At 40.9% G+C, this 26,942-nt stretch overlaps 2 protein-coding genes across 4 annotated transcripts in view; one reads left to right on the forward strand and one right to left on the reverse strand.

Moving 5' to 3' along the window:
* EXTL3 (exostosin like glycosyltransferase 3) overlaps window positions 1-13,198 on the forward strand; it is a 134,637-nt gene extending 121,439 nt beyond the window's left edge. For all 3 annotated transcript variants that reach the window (XM_019440892.2, XM_019440891.2, XM_019440890.2), the window contains 2 exons: window positions 2,702-2,830; window positions 9,927-13,198. In XM_019440892.2, coding sequence (XP_019296437.1) covers window positions 2,702-2,830; window positions 9,927-10,136 — 339 coding nt within the window. In that variant the 3' untranslated portion in view covers window positions 10,137-13,198. The remainder of the gene's footprint in view (window positions 1-2,701; window positions 2,831-9,926) is intronic.
* An 11,499-nt stretch (window positions 13,199-24,697) lies between these two features.
* The window catches only part of INTS9 (integrator complex subunit 9), a 102,368-nt gene continuing 100,123 nt past the window's right edge, over window positions 24,698-26,942 (reverse strand). The window contains exon 17 of the mRNA XM_019440896.2: window positions 24,698-25,054. Within this exon, the coding sequence (XP_019296441.1) occupies window positions 24,878-25,054 (177 nt within the window). The 3' untranslated portion in view covers window positions 24,698-24,877. The remainder of the gene's footprint in view (window positions 25,055-26,942) is intronic.

The raw sequence follows: 26,942 nt of genomic DNA on the forward strand, positions 1-26,942 counted from the left end.
CCACTCTGACTGGCGTGAGGTGATATCTGAGTGTGGTTTTGATTTGTATTTCCCTGATGAGGAGCGACGTTGAGCATCTTTTCACGTGCCTGTTGGCCATCTGGATGTCTTCTTTAGAGAAGTGTCTATTCATGTTTTCTGCCCATTTCTTCACTGGGTTATTTGTTTTTTGGGTGTGGAGTTTGGTGAGCTCTTTATAGATTTTGGATCCTAGCCCTTTGTCCGATATGTCATTTGTAAATATCTTTTCCCATTCCGTTGGTTGCCTTTTAGTTTTGTTGGTTGTTTCCTTTGCTGTGCAGAAGCTTTTTATCTTCATAAGGTCCCAGTAGTTCATTTTTGCTTTTAATTCCCTTGCCTTTGGGGATGTGTCAAGTAAGAAATTGCTATGGCTGAGGTCAGAGAGGTCTTTTCCTGCTTTCTCCTCTAGGGTTTTGATGGTTTCCTGTCTCACATTCAGGTCCTTTATCTATTTTGAGTTTATTTTTGTGAATGGTGTGAGAAAGTGGTCTAGTTTCAATCTTCTGCATGTTGCTATCCAGTTCTCCCAGCACCATTTGTTAAAGAGACTGTCTTTTTTCCATTGGATATTCTTTCCTGCTTTGTCAAAGATTAGTTGGCCATACATTTGTGGGTCTAGTTCTGGGGTTTCTATTTTATTCCATTGGTCTATGTGTCTGTTTTTGTGCCAATACCATCCTGTCTTGATGATTACAGCTTTGTAGTAGAGGCTAAAGTCTGGGATTGTGATGCCTCCTGCTTTGGTCTTCTTCTTCAAAATTACTTTGGCTATTCTCTTCTCCATATTTTTAAAAGAATGCAGTTCTTTCTTCTTGTTTTCATGTCACCTTCCCTTGTTGAGGATATGGATTATGTTCTCTACCTATGTTCTCATTTGCACACTAATGGCAGCCACTGTCCATTTAAAGGGTCGACAGGCACTTGGGTGGCTCAGTCAGTTAAGCATCCCACTCTTGATTTTGGCTCAGGTCAGGATCTTTTATTTTGTGAGATCAAGCCCTACTTCGGGCTCGGCATTAACATCAAAGAGCCTGCTTGGGATTCTCTCTCTCCCTGTCACTGTGCACCTCGCTTGCTCTCTCTTTCTCTCTCTCTCTCTCAAAATAAATAACACTTAAAAAAAAATAAAGAGTCGGCAAGTTTTAATCCTCTTTCTGTAAGAGAAAAATGTATAATTCATCTTTTAAGTTCACTTAAGTACTTTGCCGTAAGATAACCAGCAAACCACTATGTGGTACAAAAATTTTATTATCATTATTTCACTACATAGATTCTAACTATTTAAGGTAATAAAATATATAAATCCGTTTTATTGGGCACCTTACCTATTCATTCATCATTAGCACATTGCAACACATCATAATTAATAATTGCCTTGTTTTATAGCATTTGTCCTTTTCTGTGGTATAAGTATTCTTGCTGCGACTGATTTCAAGCTATAGACATGAGTCACTGAACTTGAAGTTAGGAAGGGATGGGCAGTTCTGCACCATTATATAGTATTTTCACCATCCAGATATGGTAGATATAAACAACCTCAAGATAACAGTAAAATGTAATAAATAATAGTAAGCTAATTAAGTGATGTGCTTTAGGTATTTATTGGTTTTAATATAACTTATTTAATTTTAAGTTTATGTGATTATATTTTTAATAATGGCTATTTTTCATAACACGCTCACAGAATTCCTAAACAGTCTCAAAATTCTTGGTTAGCAATTGACATTCATTAGCAGGTGTGAGCCAGCTTTCGCACACCATTTTGTGGGCCTTTCAGGACAATTTTCAGAATGTAGACTTCGGGGCGCCTGGGTAGTTCATTCTGTTAAGCATCTGACTTCAGCTCGGGTCATGATCTTGTGGTTCGTGGGTTTGAGCCCCGTGTCAGGCTCTGTGCTGACAGCTCGGAGCCTGGAGCCTGCTTCAGATTCTGTGTCTCCCTCTCTCTCTGCCCTTCCCCTGCTCTCACTCTGTCACTCTCTCTCAAAAATAAAATAAAACATTAAAAAAAAAAGAAAGAAAGTAGGTTTTTACTCTGAGTGAAATGAAAAGCTGTTGAAGGGTTTTGGACTGGCATGTTAAGTTGGACTTGTGTTTGAACATGATCACCCTGCTGTGCATAGAACGGACTGTAGGGAAGAAAATATGACAGCAGGGAAACTGTTTAGGGACAGTATGAATAATCCAGGCAAGAGATGATGGTGGCTTGGAGCAGGGAGTAGCCTATGGCAATGGTTGAGAAATAATCAGATTCTAGAATCCATATGTAGAGGAACTGAGGGATTGGATGTTTTATGGCTCAATAACCAGGCTTTCCCCCTCACTTATCCCTTATTGTCATTGTCACAGAATGTTCAACTGAGCCACTGTCTGACCTAATTTGAAAAAATCTTTATATTGTTGTAAAATGAACTTTTGATCCTCAAAGGGGGGTGATAATGGCGATTTGGACGGGAAAATTATTTATTATTGCAGAAGATCTGCCTTGTAGGATGTTTAGCATCCTTGGCCACAACCCCCTAAATAAATGCCAGTAGCGATTCCACTAATGATTGTCACACCCAGCCCTCCCACCCCCACTACACTTCCTAACAGCTCCTAGATCCATGTATGTTTTTGCTGAAAGCCAAAGAACTGTGGCCTCTAACAGAGTATGTGATTCTTTTTCTACCCCTGACAGTATTATGCCTACCTGTATTCTTACGTGATGCCCCAGGCCATCCGAGATATGGTGGATGAATACATCAACTGTGAGGACATTGCCATGAACTTCCTTGTCTCCCACATCACTCGGAAACCCCCCATCAAGGTGAGGGTGCCAGTACTTCTGGAACTGGGGGTGCATGTATACTTCAGTCACTTATTTTGCGGTAGTGCAATAGGTAATGAACCGTACCTCAGAGTCCTCATCTGCAGTTGTTGCAGAGTTAAGTGAGTTGTTCATACAGGGGCTCTCTGCCGCTAAGGCATAAATGGACAGAACTTGGAGGGTTTGGAACTTGGATGGGGAAAATGTTACATCTTTAATTTTCACTAATCTCTAACTGGAGTTAGCATTTCCATCAGTTATCAAACATGCTACAGTTCCTAAGAGTATTTACAGTAACTGATTTGTCACCAATAGAACTGACAGATATTTTCATATCACATTACATTTGTTGCTGCATCTTGAAGTATTATTTATGTTCACCATTGCTTTGAAATTATGGTAGTTACTAACTTTTCCATAGATCCATGGCATAAAAAATGTAAGGTTTCTGTGTTAACATACGTAAAGCTCTAAGAATAGTTCCTGGCACATAAGTAGTGCTATGAAAGGCATTTACTCAAAAACAAATCATCAGTACCTTCTGGATTCTAGAAATTTGAATTCTGTTTTTGTCTTTGAGTTAGTGAATAGATTTGACCAGAATATAATAACTTAATACTCTGTGCACAGAGAGACTGGTTACATAACCTTTTATGTCATCATCGCAGGTTCAGACAAGTGAAAGCTCTTCTGGTAGGGATGAGGGTCGGCCTCGTAAGGACCTTGCAGCAGTTAATATTTGAGAACCTGTTTGTCAGTTCAAACTAATAGTCTTTATAACTATTCTGTCAGTATTTGTGTTATGGATTCACACCTGCTGTCCTTGAGGTTAAAAATTAAAAAGCTGATTAAGATCCTGTTGTCTTTATTGTTAAAAAGGCATATTATTTAATTTTATAAAATAAGTTTACCTTCACGTATTAATTAATAATAATTGGGCGGATATTTCATTCCTCTTATATTTTGAAGGTAAGTTGTAGACGAAGTAACCACCAGCATATGCTAATGATACTCCAGTCATATCTGTAGTGGTAGCAGAGTGGTAAACAGAGGACCTTGGGTCCATGCAACAAAGCATAAAAGGAAAGAAAGAAAAGCAATCGGAGGCCTTATGCATTCATTTATGCCTAATCAAACCTTTTCCCAAGTATGGCTCAGCATTATAACTTAACTCCGGATTACTCCATAGTTTTTTTCTATTCCTGGGCCTTCTGCTAAAGCCTCACAAGAAAATAATTAGCAAAACAATGCACCAAAAATTTTTTTTAAACTGTGAATAATAGTCATTACAATTACTTATATAAAAGTATAGTATGTTTCCCAGGTGCAGTGATAGATACTAATTAAATATTAAATGAAAATCTTTGTTTTCATTTTATGTGATGTTAGATAAAAAGCAAACTTCCTTACAAACGTTAAGCTAAAGAGACAGGGTTCTCAGAAATTAATGATTGGTGCAATTTTCTTTTCTTTCTTCATCCTTTCTTATGTGACCAGGGACTAAACTTCATCCAAGATGTATGCTTCTATTTATACTTCCCTAGTAGATCAGAAGACATTATCCATGAAAATTTAAAGTATCTGAGTGATTAGGTACCTAATAATATCATCAGTCACCTGAAGCACTCACAGACATGATGAATTTTTCATCCTTATTAAAGCGTGTTTGTCTACCATATTAGGCCAGTGTTTCATGAGCCAAACCATCTCTTCAGTGTAGAGAGTTAGACACAAATAATTTGCACTTGGTATACATGATCCTTACCAAGTAAAAACTTGAAAAATAAGTATTCTCTGTGAATTTTCTCAGTTCTGTGAGAATATAAGAAGAGTTCAAGATTAGGATGACTTTTTTAAGTCAAAAGTCAATAAATTAAGAATGTCTTCAAATTCTTAAATTAATTCCTTCAAATTCTGAGTCCAGTGATTTACTTAATAGTATAGAACCAGTTTGAGCTAAATATTTCAATTAATTTACCTAATTTTTTTTAAAAAATTTTTTAATGTTTATTTATTTTTGAAACAGAGAGAGACAGAGCATGAAGAGGGGAGGGTCAGAGAGAGGGAGACACAGAATCTGAAACAGGCTCCAGGCTCTGAGCTGTCAGCACAGAGCCCGATGTGGGGCTCGAACTCACGGACCGCGAGATCATGACCTGAGCCTAAGTCGGCTGCTTAACCGACTAAGCCACCCAGGCGCCCCTAATTTACCTAATTTTAATAGTATTAGGTATATGTGCTATTTTATGTTCTAAAATAGTAATTCTTTTTTTCCCTTTAACTACTTCAAATTTTCACTATCAAACTATATTCTCTCCCTTGTTATGATTAAGCAGGTATGACTGTTTTATACGATTAGCAGTGTTCTTTGAAAAATGTTAATATTGTAGGTGCTCCTGGGTGGCTCAGTCATTTGAGCATCCGACTCTTGATTTTGACTCAGGTCATGAACTCAGGGTCATGGGATCCAGCTTCTCGTCAGGCTCTGTGCTGACTGTGACGCCTGCTTGAGATTCTCATTCTCTCTCTCTCTCTCCCTCTCCCTCTCCCTCTCTCCCCCTCTCCCCCCTTCCCTCCGCCCCTCTTCCCTGCTTGTGCTCTCTCCCCCACCCCCACGAAAAGTATAATAAATAATAATAAAATGTTAATATTTTAACAATATTGACTAAATAAAGAAAAAGGAATTAGTTTCATATTATTGCTTTGAAAAATGTACTGTTTTCATTCAAGGAGGAGAAGATCTAGAATGTAAATAAGCTTCATTCAGAATAAAGGGCTTAAGGGGCACCTGGGTGGTTCAGTTGGTTAAGCATCTGACTTCAGCTCAGGTCACGATCTCACAGTTCATGAGTTCAAGCCCCATGTGGGTCTCTGCACTGACAGCAGGAACCTACTTGGGATTCTCTGTCTCCCTCTCTCTCTGCTCCACTTACACACACACACACTCTCTCTCAAAAATAAATAAATAAACATTAAAAAAAAATAAAGGATTTAAAAGCCCAGCAGGAATTAAAAAGGAAGTAGAGAGTGATAAGGAAGTAGAGGTAGAAAGCATAAGTACGTATCTTAATTCTCTAGTAATAAAAGAGTCTCACCATCTGTTGAAGGGCTTTCCTTTCTGTTACTATGCCTGACACTAATACTTCTCTTGGACTGAATGTTCCCACATAAAATATAATCTATAGTATTGGTTAAGTGTTAAAAGTTCAAACTTCATTTTATACTACAGCTGTTGCTTCATGTTTCTAAATTCCTTTGTTTTGTTACATAATAAGGTGTTTTATAATATATAAATACATATCCCAAAATGTATAGAAATGTATTTTATAAATGTACTGGGGTTGCTGTCTCAAATTTATTTTTACTGGTGGGGCACATAATTAGAAACCACTGCTTTAAGTGAGAACAGCATAAAATATCTTTTTGTGTCAAATGGGATCATTTGCAGGGTTAGGGGCTTCTCTGTGGTTAGATGGTGTCTGGGATGAGGAGGAAGATTTTCAGGTATAGGGAGAACAGACTAGAATACTGGATATAGATGCTGTTTGATAATATCCTTCTCTTGACGAATCCTTTTTTTTTTTTTTTTTAATGTTTATTTTTGAGAGACAGAGAGAGAGACAGAGAGAGAGAGGGAGGGAGGGAGGGAGGGAGGGAGAATGAGTGGGGGAGGGGCAGAGAGAGAGGGAGACAGAATCCGAAGCAGGCTCCAGGCTCTGAGATACCAGCACAGAGGCTAACAAGGGGCTTGATCTCATGAACCACGAGATCATGGCCTGAACTGAAGTCAGACACTTAAGCAACCCAGGCGCCCCTTTTGATGAATTCTTGATGCCCATCTCCTGTTTCAGTGAGGGTGGTGGAAAAAGTGGTAACTCACTACTTCCTGTACACAACAAGGATCCTGTGAGAACTGGGAAGTGGGGGGGCCTGGTGGGCTCCTTTACAGGGACCAAGGGACCACCTCTGTAGAAGTCCTGACCCCCTCAGACTTTTGGCTGTGTGGTGAGCAGCACCTCGGAGCACTGACCACTGCTCACCCGGTTCAACTATGGAGACTTGTGCGCTGACAGCTATGATTGGCTATATGTGATGTTTACTTGTTAGCTAAAAATTATGGGATGGGTCATTTAAGCTTAATTTCTTCCCTCAATTTATATTAGTAATAATAATTTTTAAATTATTTGTTAAAATATCTGTTCATAAATAAAAATTACTCAAGCCTTTTGGCTTTTTTTTTTTTCGTTCTCTGTGGTGGTAGCCTTTTTATTTTTATTTTTTTTTAAATATGTACTTTTTTGTAGTCTGCTTTTTAAAAAGTTCACAGTAAATTTTCTGGTTCTGGCAGTATTGTGGACTAGGTAACCTAAAAATAACATGTTTTTAGTGTTTATGTAACAGACTTTTCTTTCACTGTATAGTTGGGCTTATTATAAGACAGGAAGGGGGAACTAAAAATGAGAGTGGCAAGCATGTAAGGTGTCACTGGAACTCCCTTGGCTGGGATGCTGTTAATTTCATCCTTCCAGAGGCTTGTGTTTTATCACTCACGTGAAAAGGAGTGAAGAACCATTGGGCCTGTCAAAGGCAGAGAATCAGATACATCTGTACATATATGAATAAAGTGCTTATTATATATATATATATACACACACACACACACACACACACACACACACACACACATATATACATATATGGAACGCTTGCTATTTACTACTGGTTTACAATATGTGAATGAAATGTTTTTAAAAAGGGAAGAATATAACAAACATCCGTACCCATCAGTTTTGCCAAATATTGACATTTTGCCCTATTTGTGTCAGATTATATATTTTTCTTCCTTTTTTAAAAAAGAAACAAATGGAGTAGATCCGTGTATCACCCTGTTCATTCCTCTTCTGCTGGGTCATGGCTACATGTACCTTCGGTTATACTTGATTATGCCAAACTATCTTCAAAACAGATGTACCAATGGATATTCTCACCCACACTGTATAATAGTTGCAGTTCCTACACATCTTTATTAACATTTGGTGCTGTTAAACTTTCATTTTTGCCTACTTGATAGGTATAAAGTGTATCCCATTGTCTTAATTTACACTTGCCTGATTATTAGAGAGGTTGAGCATTTTTCTCCTTGTTCCTTAGTCATTCTCCCATACCACCCGCCCTGGAGGCAGGGCAGGGCGAAGAGAGGCCCGGCTCCCACAGGCAGGGGTGGGCGGGAGCAGCTCTTAGCAGGCCTGAGAGTTCAGCCAGGGAATGGTAGTGAGTCAGGGTCTTTTTTTTCTGTTGCAGGATCAGCTTTGCCTTTTTTGAACTTTATATAAATGGAGTCATACAATATCTCCTCTCCATGTCTCTCAGTCTTGCTTTCGTATTTTTTAAAGCTTTTAGTTGATATTTTCTATTTATAATAATTTTATTATACTTTTCATCACTGACCTCTTCACACCCATCCATTGATTGAATTCAGTATGCTTTTCATTCCTATTCTCTTTGGTTCTTTTTCATAGTCTCTAGGACTGTTTTGATAATCCCTTTTTTCTTTATCAAACCTTAAGTAATCTTGCAAAATTTCCTTGCACGAATACACATTTATTGTCCTAGTAACCATCTGATAATCCTGCATTTTTGCAGGGTTTTGGGTTTTGTGATTTTACAGGGTTTTGGAGTCTAATTCTGTTGTTTGTTTCTGCAGATTTTCCCTCATGTGGCTCATTCCCTTTTCTTGTGTGTGACTTTTGATTGTGAAATCCTATTCTTTGAGATTTTACTTATGGCATTTGTAGGAAGGAGGGGTGCATTTATACCAGAGAGGATTTGCTTCTTCCATGCACCTGGGGTCAATACCTTGAGACCTGTTGAAGCTAAATTAGCATCTTGGGGCTTTTCAGGACACACAGGTAACATAACTCAGGTGTGTGAGGGCTAGCATGTGGTTGGTTATACATTCTCACAGGTGATGTTTCCTCTTCCACTTAGAGCTAAGACTGGGAAGAAAACAGCTTTCTGTGGAGCTGCCTCCAACCCATGCAGCCTTCCACTGGGTCCTGGTGTGTAAAAAAGTCTCCAGTAAGGTTTTGTAGCTCTTGCCTCCCCAGCCCGTTAAAATCCAAAGCTCCTGGCTATCTCATTGGATTCAGACTTTTTCATTATTTTGGCCTCTGAGGATTTCACTTCTTTCCTGACATTTCATCTCCTTTCTTTCATTATGAGCTTGGCCATACATTTAAAGAGATGGTGTATATAGTTCATACTGAATTTTCAGGTACTCTGTGCTGAGGGTGTTCTTATGTCATTTGGTCTGCCACATTGCTGATCTTGAAGCTGTTAAATTATTTATTATGCTTTTCTAATTTCTTGAAATTTCCCGGGCATCATCGTAACTACTGCTGTATAACCACTTTTCCATGCCTTTATAATTTTCCTAAACCTCTTTTTTTGTAAACATTTTTTTAATGTTTATTTTTGAGAGAGAGAGATAAAGTGGGAGCGGGCGAGGGGCAGAGAGAGAGGGAGACACAGAATCTGAAGCAGACTCCAGGCTCTGAGCTGTCAGCACAGAGCCTGTTGCCGGGCTCGAACTCATGTGTGCTGGGAGATCATGACCTGAGCCGAAGTCTGACTTAACTGACTGAGCCACCCAGGTGTCCCCCTAAGCCTCTTTTTAATGGATGTGTAGTATTTTATAATTATTTAAATAGTCCTCTTTTGATGGGTACTTTTCTATTATCTTGCTATTGCAAAACATTGATGAAATGAACCATCTCATACCTACGTCTTGCTGTGCAACCAAGATAAATACTAGAGGTGGAGTTACTGAGACAAGTAATACTAAACATTATAAGGCTTTTGGTCTCTACAGTTCAGGTTATTTGGAAAGAGCACCCTTTTCAATGATATAGATACATATGTGACAGAAAGAAAGCCTGGGCTGTGGCTCCTGACGTGCTCTGTGGGTGAATGTGGCCACCCAGGGTCACTGTCTTCCCTGGGAAATTGGAAGCATCGGATTGGTTAAGCTGCAGGATTTCTGTTGTACTAGCACCTGCGATTCTCACTCTGTTTGCTCTTTCTTCCCTATTCCCAGGTGACCTCTCGGTGGACTTTCCGATGCCCAGGATGCCCTCAGGCCCTGTCACACGATGATTCCCACTTTCATGAGCGGCACAAATGTATCAACTTTTTTGTCAAGGTGTATGGCTATATGCCCCTGCTGTACACTCAATTCAGGGTGGACTCTGTGCTCTTCAAAACCCGCCTGCCCCACGACAAGACCAAGTGCTTCAAGTTCATCTAGGGGCATTGCAAGTTTTAGGGAGAGGATGAGCAGAGAGGGGGAGATGGCTCCTAAGGTTCCTAGACATTGAAGGACCTCAGGGACATCCGCTGGGTGGGTGGCCCACGCCCTCTGCTGGGAGAGGTGGCAGGAAGAATGGAAAGGAAATAGCCTTCTTTCTCTTAAAGTCGGCCACACTGGGCCTGGAACCCTGGTCCAAGGACACCGGGGTTCCCTATACAGGGCACTGACTGATAGCTTACACTGAGGACCATGGGGACTCCGGAGAGTCACTCACGCAGTTCATAAGCCCAGGACAGCTGGTTTGTGATTTTTAAATTCAGTAACAGCTATTATTATTATTTAAAAGGAAAAAGTTTCAGATTTGCCATTCAAGGCTTATTTATATATATGTGTGTGTATATATACATATATATGTGTGTATATATGTATATAGATGCACACACACACTCTCACATACATATACATATACATATATATATATATATTTGGGTGGGGGGGGAGTTTGAAATTTCTGCCTGTTTCACAAAGTGAGGGACCCATCAGGTCTTCTGATGTTCTGTATGTTGGTGGAGACGGATCCTGGCCTCATGGTATCTAGCTCATCCTTAAGGATCATCTCCACACTCCCCAGGGCATCATTGTGCAGAAACAAAAAGGCCAGGCTTGGCCCTCCTGTGGGGCCTGGACGAGATAAGCCGTGTCGGTTTGTTCCTTCCCCCATCTGTTGCCACCCGGCGATCTGGAACTCGCGTCTTCCTGTTGCTTGAGTCCGTGGGGAGGACCTGCACCTCTGGGAACAGCGGAGCTTCCCTGTGCTGGATTCAGTGGTTTCAAGGATTCATCATTAGGCCGTGCTGTCCCAGAACTTGTCCCTGCGCCCCCCCATTCTCTCCCCTGTTGGAAAGAAGAATGAGGAAGGAGTGAGACCTGAAGACAGCTCTCCCAGATGGCTCTTTTTGTTCAGCCCTCCTTTTAAAACACATGTTGTGCTTTGGCTTCAGGCTTTCCTGAAAGTTATCTCTTGTGTAAGAGAACAGAGAACTGGCAGGCACTTCCAGGTGTGATCTGCAGTGGTTTGCGGGTTGGCCTCCTCTCTCTGGCGTAGAATGAGTGAGCATCCTTTGCGGATCCCCACCCGGCTGGCCGGGAAGTCTTACAGCAAGGCGCCTGCCTTGGGATAAATACCTTGGTGAAATTCACCTTCCCCTCCGCCTTTGTCTGGACCTGTGCCCTATGTTACCTGTAGTTTTTAGATCCCCAATGCCAGGTTGGTTCCAGGACCCCTTGAGGTTTGGTATGTGCCAGAACGATAGGAAGATCTAATTTGTTAAGTTAGGCTCCAGTCCAGCCTGAGATTTCACAGGCATTTGTACCCACATTACCACTTTCACTCCAGGTTTACATTTCTATTCCTTGGGCTGAAATGGAAATAAGCTATTGGTTTTTTTGTTTGTTTGTTTTTTGTTTTTTGTTTTTGGTGGTAGTGGCAGTAGGGGAATGGAAGAGGGTATTAGAGGCATTTGGCAGGGATTTAGCCCATGGCTTGTACCATTTTTCTGGACCCCACTTTCTTTCAGTGAAGTTGAATATAGGTGGTTTCCTACAGCTGGACAAAAGCTCAGGTCTGTCCTGGTCATGCACATGCCTTAAGCCAGTTCCGTCTTCCCCAGACCTTGACACCCTGTGCTTCTATTTCTTGGGGGCACGTTCTCCTCTGACATGTCTGTATCAGTGGGTCTCTTCAAATATCATTTCAAAGCCAGACTCTGTCCCGTATAGATCCCATCCAGCTGGAGGGCTAGCTGGACCTAAGGGGCCTCTCCTTCTTGGCAGACAAGACCAGGGCTGCGCCTGGGACTTGTGTCGTCCAGAGGTTCCCACTGGCATCCCACTGGCTCTTCCACAGAGGCAGCTACCCAGGAAATTCAATTCAGCTTCTCAGCAACCCAGCAAAGGGGTCCAGACTCCCTGCATCCTAGCTTTCTAACTACCCTTTTCTTGATTCCTGACTTTATCCTTTTTAGCGGTAGCCTTCTTCCCTCCGGGGAGCCAAAGAGTGTGGTGTTTTGAGCTATATATGTGGCTGCTATTTTTATCTTGTTTATTTTAATGTGAGGAACTCATAAACTGACTTTTAGTGGGACCTGGTGAGAAAAGAGCAGTCTGTGTTAGGACCCCCATATATTGGAGCCAGGTTTTTTGGTCCCTGAATGCTCTTGGTGGATCCAGGAGTAGCTGAGTGGTCTGAGATTATGGATGACATCAAAGCACACTGCAGAAGGGCTAGAATGTCAGAGCCCCTGACAAGGCGAGCACTATTTTGACTTGAATGGAACACTAACCTGAAGGACTCCGAACAGCAGGCCCTGGTGGACACTGGCCATGTTCTTAAGGGACTCTCCTCAGTAGCAAGAGGTGGGGCAGTCAGACCTTTTATGTTGCTTGGTTAGGTGCTACTGGAGAGTGAGTGGCTGCTGCTTTTTGTAAGCTGGGTTAGGGGGAGGCCCAGCTCCATGCTTCAAATGCCTTTGATGCTGATCGGTCACCTTGGGAAACACAGATGTCATCTCTACCATGTAACTGTGACTCATTTGGAAGATGAAAACCGCTCACATGGGTTTCCCCAGCTGTCTGTAGGTAACACCTTGTTGCCTAGTCTTTGCACCCAGGGCCCCGGACATCCTTGTCCCCAGGTAGCCAGTTGCTTTTCACCATGAGGGACATTCACCTAAGTGAGAGCCTCCCCAAGGTGCTCATCAGTCTGTCTTGAGCCTTTGCACTCCTGGCAGTGGTTGTCTGTCTGGTGCGGACTGCTCCTCAGGCCGGGCCGGCTCGTGGTCACCGGGGTCCTGTGTTGGCAGGTGGAGTGGTCTGTGCAGGAGCTGCCTGTGTGTGTGCTCAGGGAGCTCCCGCTTTGAAATGATGATATGTTGAAGGGGGAAGCTCTTTGATGTCCAGGCCGTGTCCATCCGCCCCACCCTTTTTCCAGTCATGAGCACAATGGTCTTATGTTGGATTTTTGTAAAAAAAGAAAAAAATAAATGGAGACTTTAACTCAAGCAGCCTGGAGGTCCTTTGTGATTTTCCTCTGCAGGAACGGAAGAGTGACCCAAGAGAAGGTGCCTACCTGATTCCAGGGAGCCACAGCTGGGGCCCCTGCCAGCAGAAGGCCATGGGCTGTGTGGTTTGGTCTTGGTGCAGCCTTCGCACTTGAACCTGGGTGATGCTGTAAACACACATGGATGTGGGCAGCCTCGCCTGGGTCCATTTCTGGGATTAGCCATTTGATTACATTGAAAGGAATTTGGGTGTCCTTTAACTGAATTGACTGGGATAGAGGATGGCATTTGCCACATTCTACCTCCTTCCTTTTTTCATGGTAATTAAGTGTGTTGTGATGCTGGGGGCTAGTGCGTTTAAATCTCAAAGATCTGCTGAGAGTTAATAAATGCAAGGAGTCTGCTGTTTGGCATGCAGCACAGATGAATGATTACTGGGGTAACGCGCTGAGAATTTCTCAGCAGCTCTTTCTGCATTCCATTTGTCTTAATGCCAACTCATTGTTCAAGGCAGTTGAAGCACTGGCTTCAGGAAGTCTTCCCTTCCTCGACACCACTGCTTGCCCCTGCCCCATCTCCTGTTTCGGCAGCTTGACCTGCCCGTCACCGCACCACACACCTGATGGCTTCCAGCTCTGCAACCCATGCCACATTGGAAGTCTCTTGAGAACTGAGCACATCCTGAGTGCTGAATAGCTTTTTGATAATAATGATTTGACAAATCCAAAGAGGGTCACCTAGGAATCCTAGCTGGCAACAAGCTGAATAGTAACCAGTATCCTAGCGTTTTTGGACTAGAGCTAATGTGGTATTATCAGATAGTGAAAGGAAGCCTGGCCCGTAATGGTTGACAAGTTTTTATTCTTTAATCTTCATTGACAAAGGAAGACGAGAGAGCATGCCAAGAAGAGTTAAAAGACACTGAACGGGTTCCAGAAGAGACCATTAAAGTAAGGTGGGCAAGCCTGGTTTGTTACTTAATTTCACCTGTTTCTTGACTGACTGATGTATGTATGTATGTATGCATGCTTGTTTTCAAGTTTTTCAAGTTTTTATTTAAATTCCAGTTAACTCTTAATTCAGCCAGTTGTTTTCTCTTTCTCAATTTGTCTTCGTATTTTGTGAAATTACAATCCTCATATTGCAGGGTTGTCCTGTTAGGATTTATTTAAACTATTGGTCTCAATATTTCTTTATGAAAAATTAAGTATAATTTTTATGGTATAAACTTGTATACCTAACAATTATTTTACTATACTTGCTTTATAGCTATCTATTTATTGCTCCATCCAGCTATTCGTCCCTCTATTCATCCTTTATTTCTATTATTTTGATGTTTATTCATTTTTGAGAGAGATAGAGTATGAGCAAGGGAGGGGCAGAGAGAGGGAGAGACACAGAATTTGAAGCAGGTTCCAGGCTCTTAGCTATCAGCACAGAGCCTGATGTGGGGCTCAAACCCATGAACGGTGAGATCATGACCTGGAGCTGAAGCTGGACACTCAACCAACTGAGCCACCCAGGTGCCCCTATTCATCTTTTTATTCATCCTATTTCTGGTACATTTCTAAGTGAATTACATTAGTACACTTCCTTCCAAATATATAAGCACACATGTCATTAACTGGAGGTCAGTGTTAGTTTCTGTGTGTTCCATGTAAAATTTAAATACTAAATTTACACACTGAAGCACTCAGATCTTAGTGTACATTCTCTTGAGTTTTGACAAATGCATCCACCTGTGTAACCCTACCCCCCAATCAAGATACAGAACATTACTGTCAAGCCCAGAAAGTTCCCTTATGTTTCTTCCTTGTCAATCTCTGCTTCCAACCCCCCAGAGAAATCCAGTGATTTTGATTTTGTGTTTTCCACATTGGATTAGTTTTCCCTGTTCTAGAATTTCATATAATGGTGTCATATAATTTTACTTCTTTGTGGAAGGCTTCTAGAAACTCCGCATAATATTGTTGAGAATCACCCCATGCTGCATTTATTAATTGGTTCCTTTTATTGCTAAGTAGAATATACTTGTATGGCAACATTTGTCCATTCTATTGCTGGGAATTGGGCTGTTTATGGTTTTTAGCTATCAGGAATAAAACTGCCATGAATATTCATGTGCAAGTTTTTTTTTTTTTTTTTTTTTGCCTTTTTTAAAATGCTTCAAATTTTTATTTCTAGTTAGTTAACATGTAGTGTAATATTAGTTTCAGGAGTAGAATTTAGTGATTATCATTTACATGTAACACCCAGTGCTCATCCCAACAAGTGCCCTCCTTAAAACCTGTCACCCATCTAGCTCATCCCCCGCCCACCTCCCCTTCAGCAACCCTCAGTTTGTTTTCTGTAGTTAAGACTCTCTTTTATGGTTCACTTCCCTCTTTTTATTCTTTCCCCCTATGTTCACCTGTTTCATTTCTTAAATTCCATATATGAGTGAAATCATATGGTACTTGTCTTTCTCTGACTTATTTCACTATTTCGCTTAACATTATACTGTCTAGGTCCATCCATATAGTTGCAAATTAAGGTTTCATTCTTTTTTATGGCTAATAAATATTCCATTGTGTGTGTGTGTGTCTTTATCCATCAGTTGGGACGAGCGGACATTTGGGCTCTTTCCATAATTTGGCTATTGTCGATAGCACTGCTATAAACATTGGGGTACATGTGTCCTTCTGAATCAGCATTTTTGTATCCTTTGGATAAATACCTAGTAGTGCAATTGCTGGATTGTAGGGTTTTAACTTTTTGAGGAATATCTATACTGTTTTCCATAGTGGCTGCTCCAGTTTGCATTCCCACAAACAGTGTTAAGAGGGTTCCCCATTCTCCTTCCGCATCCTTGCCAACATCTGTTGTTTCTTGTGTTAATTATGGCTATTCTGACAGGTGTGAGGTGGTATCTTATTGTAGTTTTTTTTGTTTGTTTTGTTTTTTTAGAGCATGAGTGGGGGAGAAGGGAAGAGGTAGGGAGAAAAATCTTAAGCAGGTTCCATGCTTAGTGCGGATCGGTGCCTGACATGGGGCTCAATCCCACAACACTGGGGTCATGCCCTGAGCTGAAATTAAGAGTGGGACGCTCAACCAACTGAGCCACCCAGGCATCCCTCTCATTGTAGTTTTGATTTGCATTTCTCTCATGATGAGTGATACTAAGCATCTTTTCATGTGTTTTGTTAGCCATCTGGATGTCTTCTTTGGGAAAATGTTTATGTCTTCTGCCCATTTTTTAACTGGATCATTTTTTGGTTGTTGAGTTTGATAAGTTCTTTATAGATTTTGGATACTAACCTTTCAATATGTCATTTGCAAATATCGTCTTCCATTCTGAAGGTTGCTTTTTAGTTTTGTTGATTATTTCCTTTGCTGTGCAGAAGCTTTTTATCTTGATGAGGTCCCAATAGTTCATTTTTGCTTTTGTTTCCCTTGCCTCTGGAGATGTGTCTAGTAAGTTCATGTGCAAGTCTTTTTGTGGATTTATGGTTTTCTCCCAGATAAATACCTAGGAGTGGAATTGTGTGATAAGGTAGGTATCTATATATTTAGTTTTATAAAAAAAAAAAAAAAATGCTGGACCTTTTCCCAAGGTGATTGTACCCATTTCATACCCCTACCAATAATGTTGAGGGTTCCAATTACTCACCTCCTCATCAGTCTATGCTGTTGTTAATCTTTTTAGCCATGCTGGTGGGTAATGGTATCTTGTAGTTTCAGTGTGCATTTCCCTGAAGACTAATGACATTAAGCATGTTTTTTTACATGCTTACACCATTTATATATATATTCCCTTTGTGAAGTATCTGGACAAATCTTTTTGCCCACATGGGGTTTGTCTCTCTCTCTCTTTTTTTTTTTGTATTGTTTAAAAAAACATTTTTAACAGATTTGATTTTTTTGAGCAGTTTTAGGTTCACAGAAAACTTGAGTGGAAAAGGAGAGCTCCCTCCTCTCTCACCCTTACCATCTTGCATTAGTGTGGTAAATTTGTTACAACTGATAAGCCAGTATTGACATATTAACTCAAGTCCCAGCTTACATCAGGGTTCATTCTTTGTGCAGTATATTCTGTGACTTTGACAAAAGTACAGTGACCTGCCCCAGACCTACTGACTATGACAGTATTCCATGGAAGTTTCACTGTCCTCCAAATTCTCTCTGCTCCCACTATTTGGTGCCTCCTTGTCTCTAACTCCTGGCAGCCATTGATCCTTTAACTGTCTCTTTCATTTTGCCTTTTCCAGAATGTTACATAGTTGGAATTGTATAAATGCAGCCTTCACAGAATGGCTTCTTCCACTTAGCAATATGAATGTCAGGTTCTTCATTGTTTTTGTGGTTTGATAGCCCATTTCTTATTATTGCTGGATAATATTCCATTGTAATGTCTTTTTATTGTTGATACTAGTCCATTGTCAGACATCTGTTTTATACATATTTCCCCCAACTTGTGGCTTGCCTATCCTTTTTCTTTATATCTTCTGATCAGCAGAAGCTTTTAATTTTAATGAGGTCCAATTTATAACATTTTCTCTTTGTTATTGCTTTCTATGACTCAAGAAACCCATGCCATGAGTTCTAAAGACATTCTCTTATGTTTTCCATTGAAAGCTTTATGGTGTTAGCATTTACACTTAGGTCTAGGATCTATCTCAAATTAATTTGGGGGCATGGAGTATAGTAGTCAAGGTTCTAATTCTTTCTTATTTTCTATTATGAATGTCTGATAATTCTTTTTTATTTATTTATTTATTTATTTATTTATTTATTTTTTTTACATTTATTTTTTGAGAGACATAGAGCACAAGTTGGGGAGGGGCAGAGAGAGAAGGAGACACAGAATCTGAAACAGGCTCCAGACTCTGAGCCGTCAGCACAGAGCCTGACGCGGGGCTTGAACTCACAAACCATGAGATCATGACCTAAGCCAAAGTTGCACGCTCAACCCACTGAGCCACCCAGGTGCCCCTGAATGTCCGATCATTCTAACACCATTTGTTAAAGACTTTAATTGAGTTGCTTTGGGGCCTTTGTTGAAAATGTAGTGACCGTGTAGGTGGGGGTATTTCCCATCTCTCTCTATTGTCCGAGCTGATTTGTCAGTGCTGGTTGCTAGCACAGTCCTGGCTGGGTTACTGGAGCTCACAAGGTAGTCTTGCAGGAAGTAGACGTCCTCCAACGTGGTCACTGTTCTCAAGATTGCTTCGGGTACGATGGTGGTTACTTTGTAGTTCTCTAAATTTTAGGGTTAATTTGTCAATTTCTTTTAAAAACCTAAAATTAAAATATTTTTATTCTGGTAAAATTTACATAACGTACAAATGACCTTTTAGTCTGTTTTTATTTTTATTTATTTTTTTAACGTTTATTTATTTTTGAGACAGAGACAGAGCATGAACGGGGGAGGGTCAGAGAGAGGGAGACACAGAATCTGAAACAGGCTCCAGGCTCCGAGCTGTCAGCCCAGAGCCCGATTCGGGGCTCGAACTCACGGACCGTGAGATCATGACCTGAGCCGAAGTCGGACGCCAACCGACTGAGCCACCCAGGCGCCCCTTAGTCTGTTTTTAAATGGACAATTCAGTGTCATGAAGTACACTCACAGTGTGTAACCACTACCACTAGCAATTTCTGGAGCTTTCTCGTCTTCCCAACAGAAAAAGTCTGTTCCTCACTCCTTTCAGTCCCTGAGAACTTCTGTTTTGTTGCTATGAATCTGTCTATTCTGGACATTCATATAAATGGAATCACATAATATGGAGTTTTATGTGTCTGATTTAATTTACTTAGCATGTTTTCAAAGTTCATCATGTAGCATGTGTCAGAATTTCCTTTTTATGGTTGGATAATATGTCATTTTGCACACACACGTGGTCTTGGAAATTTGTTCTTCTGTACTTAGGAGAAATTTAGGAGAAACTTAAGTTTTATCTGTTATTCTTGTGAACTAAAGTCAAAAGAGCACAATGCATAGATTATATAATAGGTGCCTAATAAATGCTCATTGATGACTGGAAGGGCCTATAGATGACTGGAAAAGACTATATAACATCAAAGTTCACTATTTTCAAAATACTCTGAACATTGTAACTAGTTACTAGATTAAAAAGTTATATTAGATAATGTAAAAAAAAATGTTATCACAGGATTGTAGCAAGTCAGTCCCATCTCCAGGCTCTACTTCTACTTCCCTCGCTATTTACACATCTGCGGTTACTTCCTCCACTGAAGTCCTGAAACTTCAACATGTAAAAAATGCAGTATCTGCAAATCACAAAATGCCTGCACAGTATTTGTCTTTCTCTGACTTATTTCACATAGCATAATGCCTGTAAGGGCTAGCTGTGTGGCTGTAAAAGGTAGAATTTACTTTTTTTATGGCTGAATAATCTCCCACTGTGTGTGTGCACGTGCGTATATCCCACATTTTCCTTATCCATTCATCCATTTATGGACACTCAGGCTGCTTCCATGTTTTGGCTGTTTTGAATACTGCTGTAGTGAACACAGGGGCTGCAGATACCTCTGAGATAATGATTTTATTTCCTTGGAATATATGCCTAGAAGTGGAATACTGGATCACATGGTAGTTGTAGTTTCAATTTTTTTTTGTAGGTTCAATTTTTTTTGTTTTTCACAGTGACTGCACCAATTTGCATTCCCACCAGTAGTGCACAAGGTTCCCTTTTCTCCACATCCTTGCCAACACTTATTTCTTATCTCTTTGATAATAGCTTTTCTAACAGGTGTGAAGTGATATCAATATTTACATTTTCCTGATAGTGATGTTGAGCACCTTTCCATGTACCTGTTGGCCACTTGTAGGTCTTCTTTGGAAAAATGTCTATTCAAATCCTTTGCCCATTTTAAAAAGTTTTTTTTTGTTGTTGTTGAGTTGTAGGAGTTCTTTATATATTTTGTATATTAACTCCTTGTCAGATAGATGGTTTGCAAGTATTTTCTCCTATTTGGTAGGCTTCCTTTTATTCTGATAGTTTCCTTTGCTGTGCAGAACTCTTTAGTTTGATGTACTTCTACTTGTTGAGTTTCACTTTTGCTGCTTGCGCTTGGCGTCCTATCTAAAATATTATTGCCGAGGCCAGTGTCAAGGTGCTTTCTCCCTATATTTTCTTCCAGCAATTTTGGGTCTTAAATTTAAGGCTTTAATCCTTTTCAGATTAATTTTTGAGTGGTGTAAGATAGCAGTCCAATTACTTTATAATATAATTTATGGGGCGCCTGGGTGGCTCAGTCGGTTAAGCGGCCGACTTCGGCTCAGGTCATGATCTCGCAGTCTGTGTGTTCGAGCCCCACATCGGGCTCTGTGCTGACAGCTCAGAGCCTGGAGCCTGCTTGGGATTCTGTGTCTCCCTCTCTCTCTCACCCTTCCCTGTTCATGCTCTCTCTCTGTCTCAAAAAGAAAATAAAAACGTTTAAAAAAAATTAAAAAAAATATAATTTATTATCAAATTGGTTCCAACACCCAGTGCTCATCCCAAGTGCCCTCAATGCCCATCACCCACTTTCCCCTCTCCCCTACCCCCCATCAACCCTCAGTTTTTTCTCAGTATCCAAGAGTCTCTTATGGTTTGCCTCCCTCCCTCTCTGTAACTTTCCCCCCGCCCTTCCCTCCCCCTTGGTCTTCTGTTAAGTTTCTCAGGATCTACATGAGTGAAAACATATGGTATCTTTCTCTGATTTCACTTAGCATAATACCCTCCAGTTCCATCCACGTTGGATAGCAATCTAATTACATTGTTCTGCATGTGGTTATACAGTTCCCATTTACTGAAAAGACTATCCTCTTCCCATTGAGTATTCTTGCGCGCCCCCCCCCCCCCCCCCCCCCGTTAGTTGACTGTTTAAGTGTGGGTTTGTTTCCGGGCTCTTGAGTCTGTACCATTGGCTTATGTGTTATTTTTATGCCAGTACTATACTGTCTTGATTACTATAGCTTTGTAGTAAAACTTGCATCAGGAATTGTGATGCCTCCAGCTTTGTTCTTTCTCAAGATTACTTTGGCTATTCAGGGTCTTTTGTGGTTCCACACAAATTTTAGGGTTGTTTTTTCTATTTCTGTGAAAATGTCATTGTAAATTTGCTAAGTATTGTTGTATTGAATCTATGGATGGTAAAATGTTTTTATGATATGACTAAAACCTATTAATAGGCTACTAAAAAGCAGTAGAGACTATGGTGTTTAGTCTTTAGTAAACGAACTCATGATTGATGTTGGCTTTATCCTCTGGCAAGATTAGACATCTTTGGCTGTTGTTCTACACTGCCTGTCTCAAGGTTTTGCAACTTCCTTTAGAATTGTAGCTGGTTATTTCTAACCTCATTCTGGGTTCAGAGAGTAACATTATTTACTCCTAGTTCCACTACGGTGGTTTTGAGAACATCAGATGTTTCCTACCTTACCCACAGTGTAGCAATAAAACACTGAGACAATATTCAGCTTCCTTTATGGCTGTAGGGAAGACAACTCAGGGCCAGAGAAAAACAGTATCTCCCTTTCCTATCCACCAGTTTGCTTGGCTCTTATGAAAGTATCATCATACAGCTTAGGAGATGTCTTCATTCTTATTTCTGCTGGTATTTCACTATGGTCTGGAAAAGCCAACTCCTGCCTCTCTAGGACAACTGTAAAGTCCAAAAAGCTTCAAGCTCCCAAAGGGATCAAGGAGAGGCGTAGCTGTTGCCTTTCTTGAAAAGCAGTGGACGAACAGGTATGTCCCCTTCCCCAGCTCGCTCCCGATCCCTGATACTCACATAGGACATTATGGTAAGGCAGATACCATGTACTGACTATATGTTTTGGGAAAAGTTACTTAAACTTTGTACCTCAGTTTCCTCATCCAAAATCTTAACTTGGAGAGACCACCCTGAGGCAGGAGCACCCAGCCAAGCCAGGTCAGATTCCTGACCCACAGAAATGAGATAATGTTGCTTTAAGCCACCGAGTTTTGGGAGTAATTTGTTGCACAATAGAATACCGCTTCTTAGATGAAAAGAAATAACAAAACCAGGTTCTCCTTCACTATTAATGGTTTTTCAGTTACTAATTATTAGGATTTTGTTGGGCTTGAGTAGACACTGGTCTAAATGTCATACCCTTCACCAGGTCAGCATCAGTGGGCTGCATGTCTATACCACTGACACACCATCAGTGGTATAACTGTAGCATGGGAAGGCAGGTCCTGCCATTTCTTCTGGGTCTTCTACCAACCAACCTAGTTTGCTATCCAAATACCTGAACTCTAGGTAGTTATTCATAACTGCTCTCTCCTAATACTTGCAAAGGCCAGTTCTAGATTTTCTCTCTGCTCTAACAAATGACTCTTTGCTTCTTCCTGCCTCTCTGGCTTCTGCCACTAAGTAGGTGATGGTGACTTGATTACAGCCTTTATAATTTCTCAATTATTTCTTGCCTGTCATTGCTTCTCAGCCTTTTGGCTAAGATCATGTGTATTCCTTGCCTGACAGTGTACTAATTTGCATTTATATACGGTTTGTTGAGTAATCACCTCTCAAAGGATCAGTGCCTGGGGCTCTCTGAGCAAGCCCTTTAACAAAAATCAAACTTGGACAAATCAAAGTAAAGTAACCATTTTGATTTTCTTGAGCTCTATTTTATACTACTTTTATATTTTTAAAGATGCTTGAAATTTAACTTGATTTCTCTCAAAAGTTTTCGTAGAAAGTATTCCTACATGTGATGCATATTTATCATTTCCTCCTAAGATAAAAAGTAAACTTTCACGGTGATGGCTTGTCAATCTCTTGTAATGTCCATCCCCTCCCATGGCTGTAGCCCCGCCCCCCCCAACCCCCCAGGTCATTCTGTAGACACATCCTAGGCCCCCTGATTGGGGTGATGACCTGTACCCTGGAAAACAGAGGCCTGCTGAAGCCGAGCACTCCTGTGTCCGAGTCTGGCCAAGTCAGAGAAGGCATCGTCCTCTAATGAAGAATTCCTTCCCATTGGTAGGGCCATTCCAGAGAATGGACAATCCAGTCTCCATAAAGCCTGAGTAAGTAGTTCTATAGGATTTTACATCATTCATTCTTGACTCAGTAAATCCCTTTGTGATGCTTAGCTGGTGGCTAAGTTGGAGGATGGGGACTACTGACTGAATTTCAACCAGTCTGCAAAGATTGTAGGGACAGGCTGACCTGGGCCTACTTCCCTAGCTGACCAATTCCAAGACTTGTACTCTTACCCCCCAGCCTCCCCAGTACTTGCATAACTGGCGTGTGTGTGTGACAACTGATGCTTAGATAGATGTCATCTGACATATCTGTTTTGAACAATTAAGCAGTATTATTTCCAATGCAGTAGCTTACTATTATGAGGATCTATGGGCAGTGGAGTTTAATGCTCTGCTTAATGCAGACAATCCTGATAATCTGCAAGGAAGGCAGTGATGGGCAGGGATTAACTAGCAGAGCCTGAACTGTTTTGTTCTGGACCTTCCTCCAGAAGGTTAGGCTGAAGGTTGATACCAATCTGTGTTGGTGTTTTTTTGTTTTTTTTTTTTTTAGTTTATTTGAGAGCGAGCAGGGGAAGGGGCAGAGAGATGGGCAGTGAGAGAATCCCAAGCAGGCTCCGTGTTGTCAGCACAGAGCCAGATGCAGGGCTTGAACTCATGATCTATGAAATCATGACCTGAGCTGACATTAAGAGTCAGACGCTTAACTGAATAAGCCACAGGCACCCCTGTGTCAGTGTTTTTTATACAGATACAGCTCAGATAAAGTTAAGCACCTTTTCATACAGTTTAAGAAAAATATATGAATGCACACATCAAATTAAAATTTGCCACGGTATTTTCTAAGTTTATGCTGTTCTGTATATTTTCATAGGTTTTCAGACACTAAATAAATATATAAATTCTAGGTTAAACAGGGCACAGATACTTCTATAAAAATAAGTTTTATTAACAAAATGGGCTCACAATATAAAATAAAGATGGTTCATTTTACCAATTTGGGGGATCATCTTTCTTACCGGGCATGGCACTGTAGACAAGTAAATAAAACACAATCGAAGACTAGTTTTCCTGCCCAAGGCCTGTGAAACCATAAAAATAAACACGGACCACTTAAGTCAGTCATCTTTTTACCTATCCCTTCCACCATTAACCTCTTGGGAAGCTGCTTCTGTTACTTTTATGCTACTCCTCAGCTCGCTGCCTTACCGTTCCTGGCTACCCAGAATTGGGAAGAAAATGAATGTAAGTTTAAAGCAGAAGTTCTCGGGGCGCCTGGGTGGCGCAGTCGGTTAAGCGTCCGACTTCAGCCAGGTCACGATCTCACGGTCCGTGAGTTCGAGCCCCGCGTCAGGCTCTGGGCTGATGGCTCAGAGCCTGGAGCCTGTTTCAGATTCTGTGTCTCCCTCTCTCTCTGCCCCTCCCCCGTTCATGCTCTGTCTCTCTCTGTCCCAAAAATAAATAAACGTTGAAAAAAAAAAATTTAAAAAACAAAAAAAAAGCAGAAGTTCTCCAGGAGATTCTGGCCATAACTCCCGATAATCATGTCCCTCAAGGGTCACTTATTCCTTAAGCCACTGACCACAAAGACATGGCCAACTGTGCCCTTCCTTGGTTTGTGCTGGGCAGCCACAGTGAAGAACTGAAGGGTTTCAGTGAAATACAAATGGTTTAGATGTTCCATTTAGAACTTCTGTAGGAATTTGAGAACGAGGTCCCGCAGTCGTACCCTGAGCATCTCATCATTGTCACAAATGATATGGGTCGAATCTTCCTCAATCTGGATGAGTGTCTCAGCTTCCTGGAGCAGGACAATATGGCCCTTTGCTGTGTCTTCTACCTTAACGTCGCTGAAGCCATGCTGTTCCAAAGAAAAGAGAGAGGAAGATGATGGATACTCTGAAAGCAAGGGGCTGCCTGAAAGGCTGGAGGATATTGCAACTGACAGTTCCAAGAAATGACACTCCCTACGGGACAAGACAAGGATGTCCCCTTTCACCACGTTATTCAACACAGTATCACAAATAAAAGGTATCCAAATCAGCCAGGGAGAGCTCAAACTTTCACTCTTCGCAGATGATGTGATACTCTATATGGAAAACCCAAAAGATTCCACCAAAAAACTGCTAGAACTGATCCATGAATTCAGCAAAGTCACAGGATATAAAATCAATGCACGGAAATCAGCTGCATTCCTATACACCAACAATGAAGCAACAGAAAGAGAACTCAAGGAATCGGTTCCATTTACAGTTGCACCAAAAACCGTAAGATACCTAGGAATAAATCAACCACAGAGGTGAAAAATCTATACACTGAAAACTATAGAAAGCTTATGAAAGAAACTGAAGAAGACACAAGAAAATGGAAAAAGATTCCATGCTCCCGGATAGGAAGAACAAATATTGTTAAAATGTCGATACTACCCAAAGCAATCTACATGTTCAATGCAATACCTATCAAAATAACACCAGCATTCTTCACAGAGCTAGAACAATCCTAAAATTTATATGGAACCAGAAAAGACCTGCATAGACAAAGCAATCTTGAAAAAGAAAACCAAAGCTGGAGGCATCACAATCCCGGGCTTCAAGCTGTATTACAAAGCTGTAATCATCAAGACAATATGGTACTGGCACAAAAACAGACACTCAGATCAGTGGAAGAGAATACAGAACCCAGAAATGGACTCACAAACATATGGCCAACTCATCTTTGACAAAGCAGGAAAGAATATCCAATGGAATAAAGACAATCTCTTCAGCAAATGGTGCTGGGAAACTGGACAGCGACATGCAGAAGAATGAACCTGGACCACTTTCTTACACCATACACAAAAATAAACTCATAGTGGATGAAAGACCTCAATGTAACACAGGAAGCCATCAAAATCCTCGAGGAGAAAGCATGCAAAAACCTCTTTGATCTTGTCTGCAGCAACTTCTTACTCAACACGTCTCTGGAGGCAAGGGAAACAAAAGCAAAAATGAACTATTGGGACCTCATCAAAATAAAGCTTCTGCACAGTGAAGGAAACAATCAGCAAAACTAAAAGGCAACTGATGGAATGGGAGAAGATATTTGCAAACGATGTATCAGATAAAGGGTTAGTATCCAAAATCTATAAAGAACTTATCAAACTCAACACCCAAAAAACAAATAGTCCAGTGAAGGAATGGGCAAAAGACATGAATAGACACTTCTCCAAAGATGACATCCAGATGGTCAGCAGACATATGAAAAAAATGCTCAACATCACTCATCATCAGGGAAATACAAATCAAAACCACAATGAGATACCACCTCACACCTGTCAGAATGGCTAACATGAACAACTCAGGCAACAACAGATGTTGGCGAGGATGCGGAGAAAGAGGATCTCTTTTGCACTGCTGGTAGGAATGCAAACTGGTGCAGCCACTCTGGAAAACAGTATGGAGGTTCCTCAAAAAATTAAAAACAGAACTACCCTACAACCCAGCAACTGCACTACTATTTATCCAAGGGATACAGGTATGCTCTTTCCAAGGGGCACATGCACCCCAATGTTTACAGAAGCACTATCAACAATAGCCAAAGTATGGAAAGAGCCCAAAAGAAGATGTGGTGTGTATATGTGTGTGTGTGCATTGTGTGTGTGTGTATGCACACACACACACTGGAGTATTACTCGGCAATCAAAAAGAATGAAATCTTGCCATTTGCAACTATGTGGCTGGAACTAGACGGTAGTAAGCGAAATTAGAGAA

The sequence above is a fragment of the Panthera pardus genome, unplaced genomic scaffold (genome assembly GCF_024362965.1).
Source record: "Panthera pardus isolate Hobbes unplaced genomic scaffold, ASM2436296v1 HiC_scaffold_13, whole genome shotgun sequence".
In the NCBI taxonomy this organism is placed as follows: domain Eukaryota; kingdom Metazoa; phylum Chordata; class Mammalia; order Carnivora; family Felidae; genus Panthera; species Panthera pardus.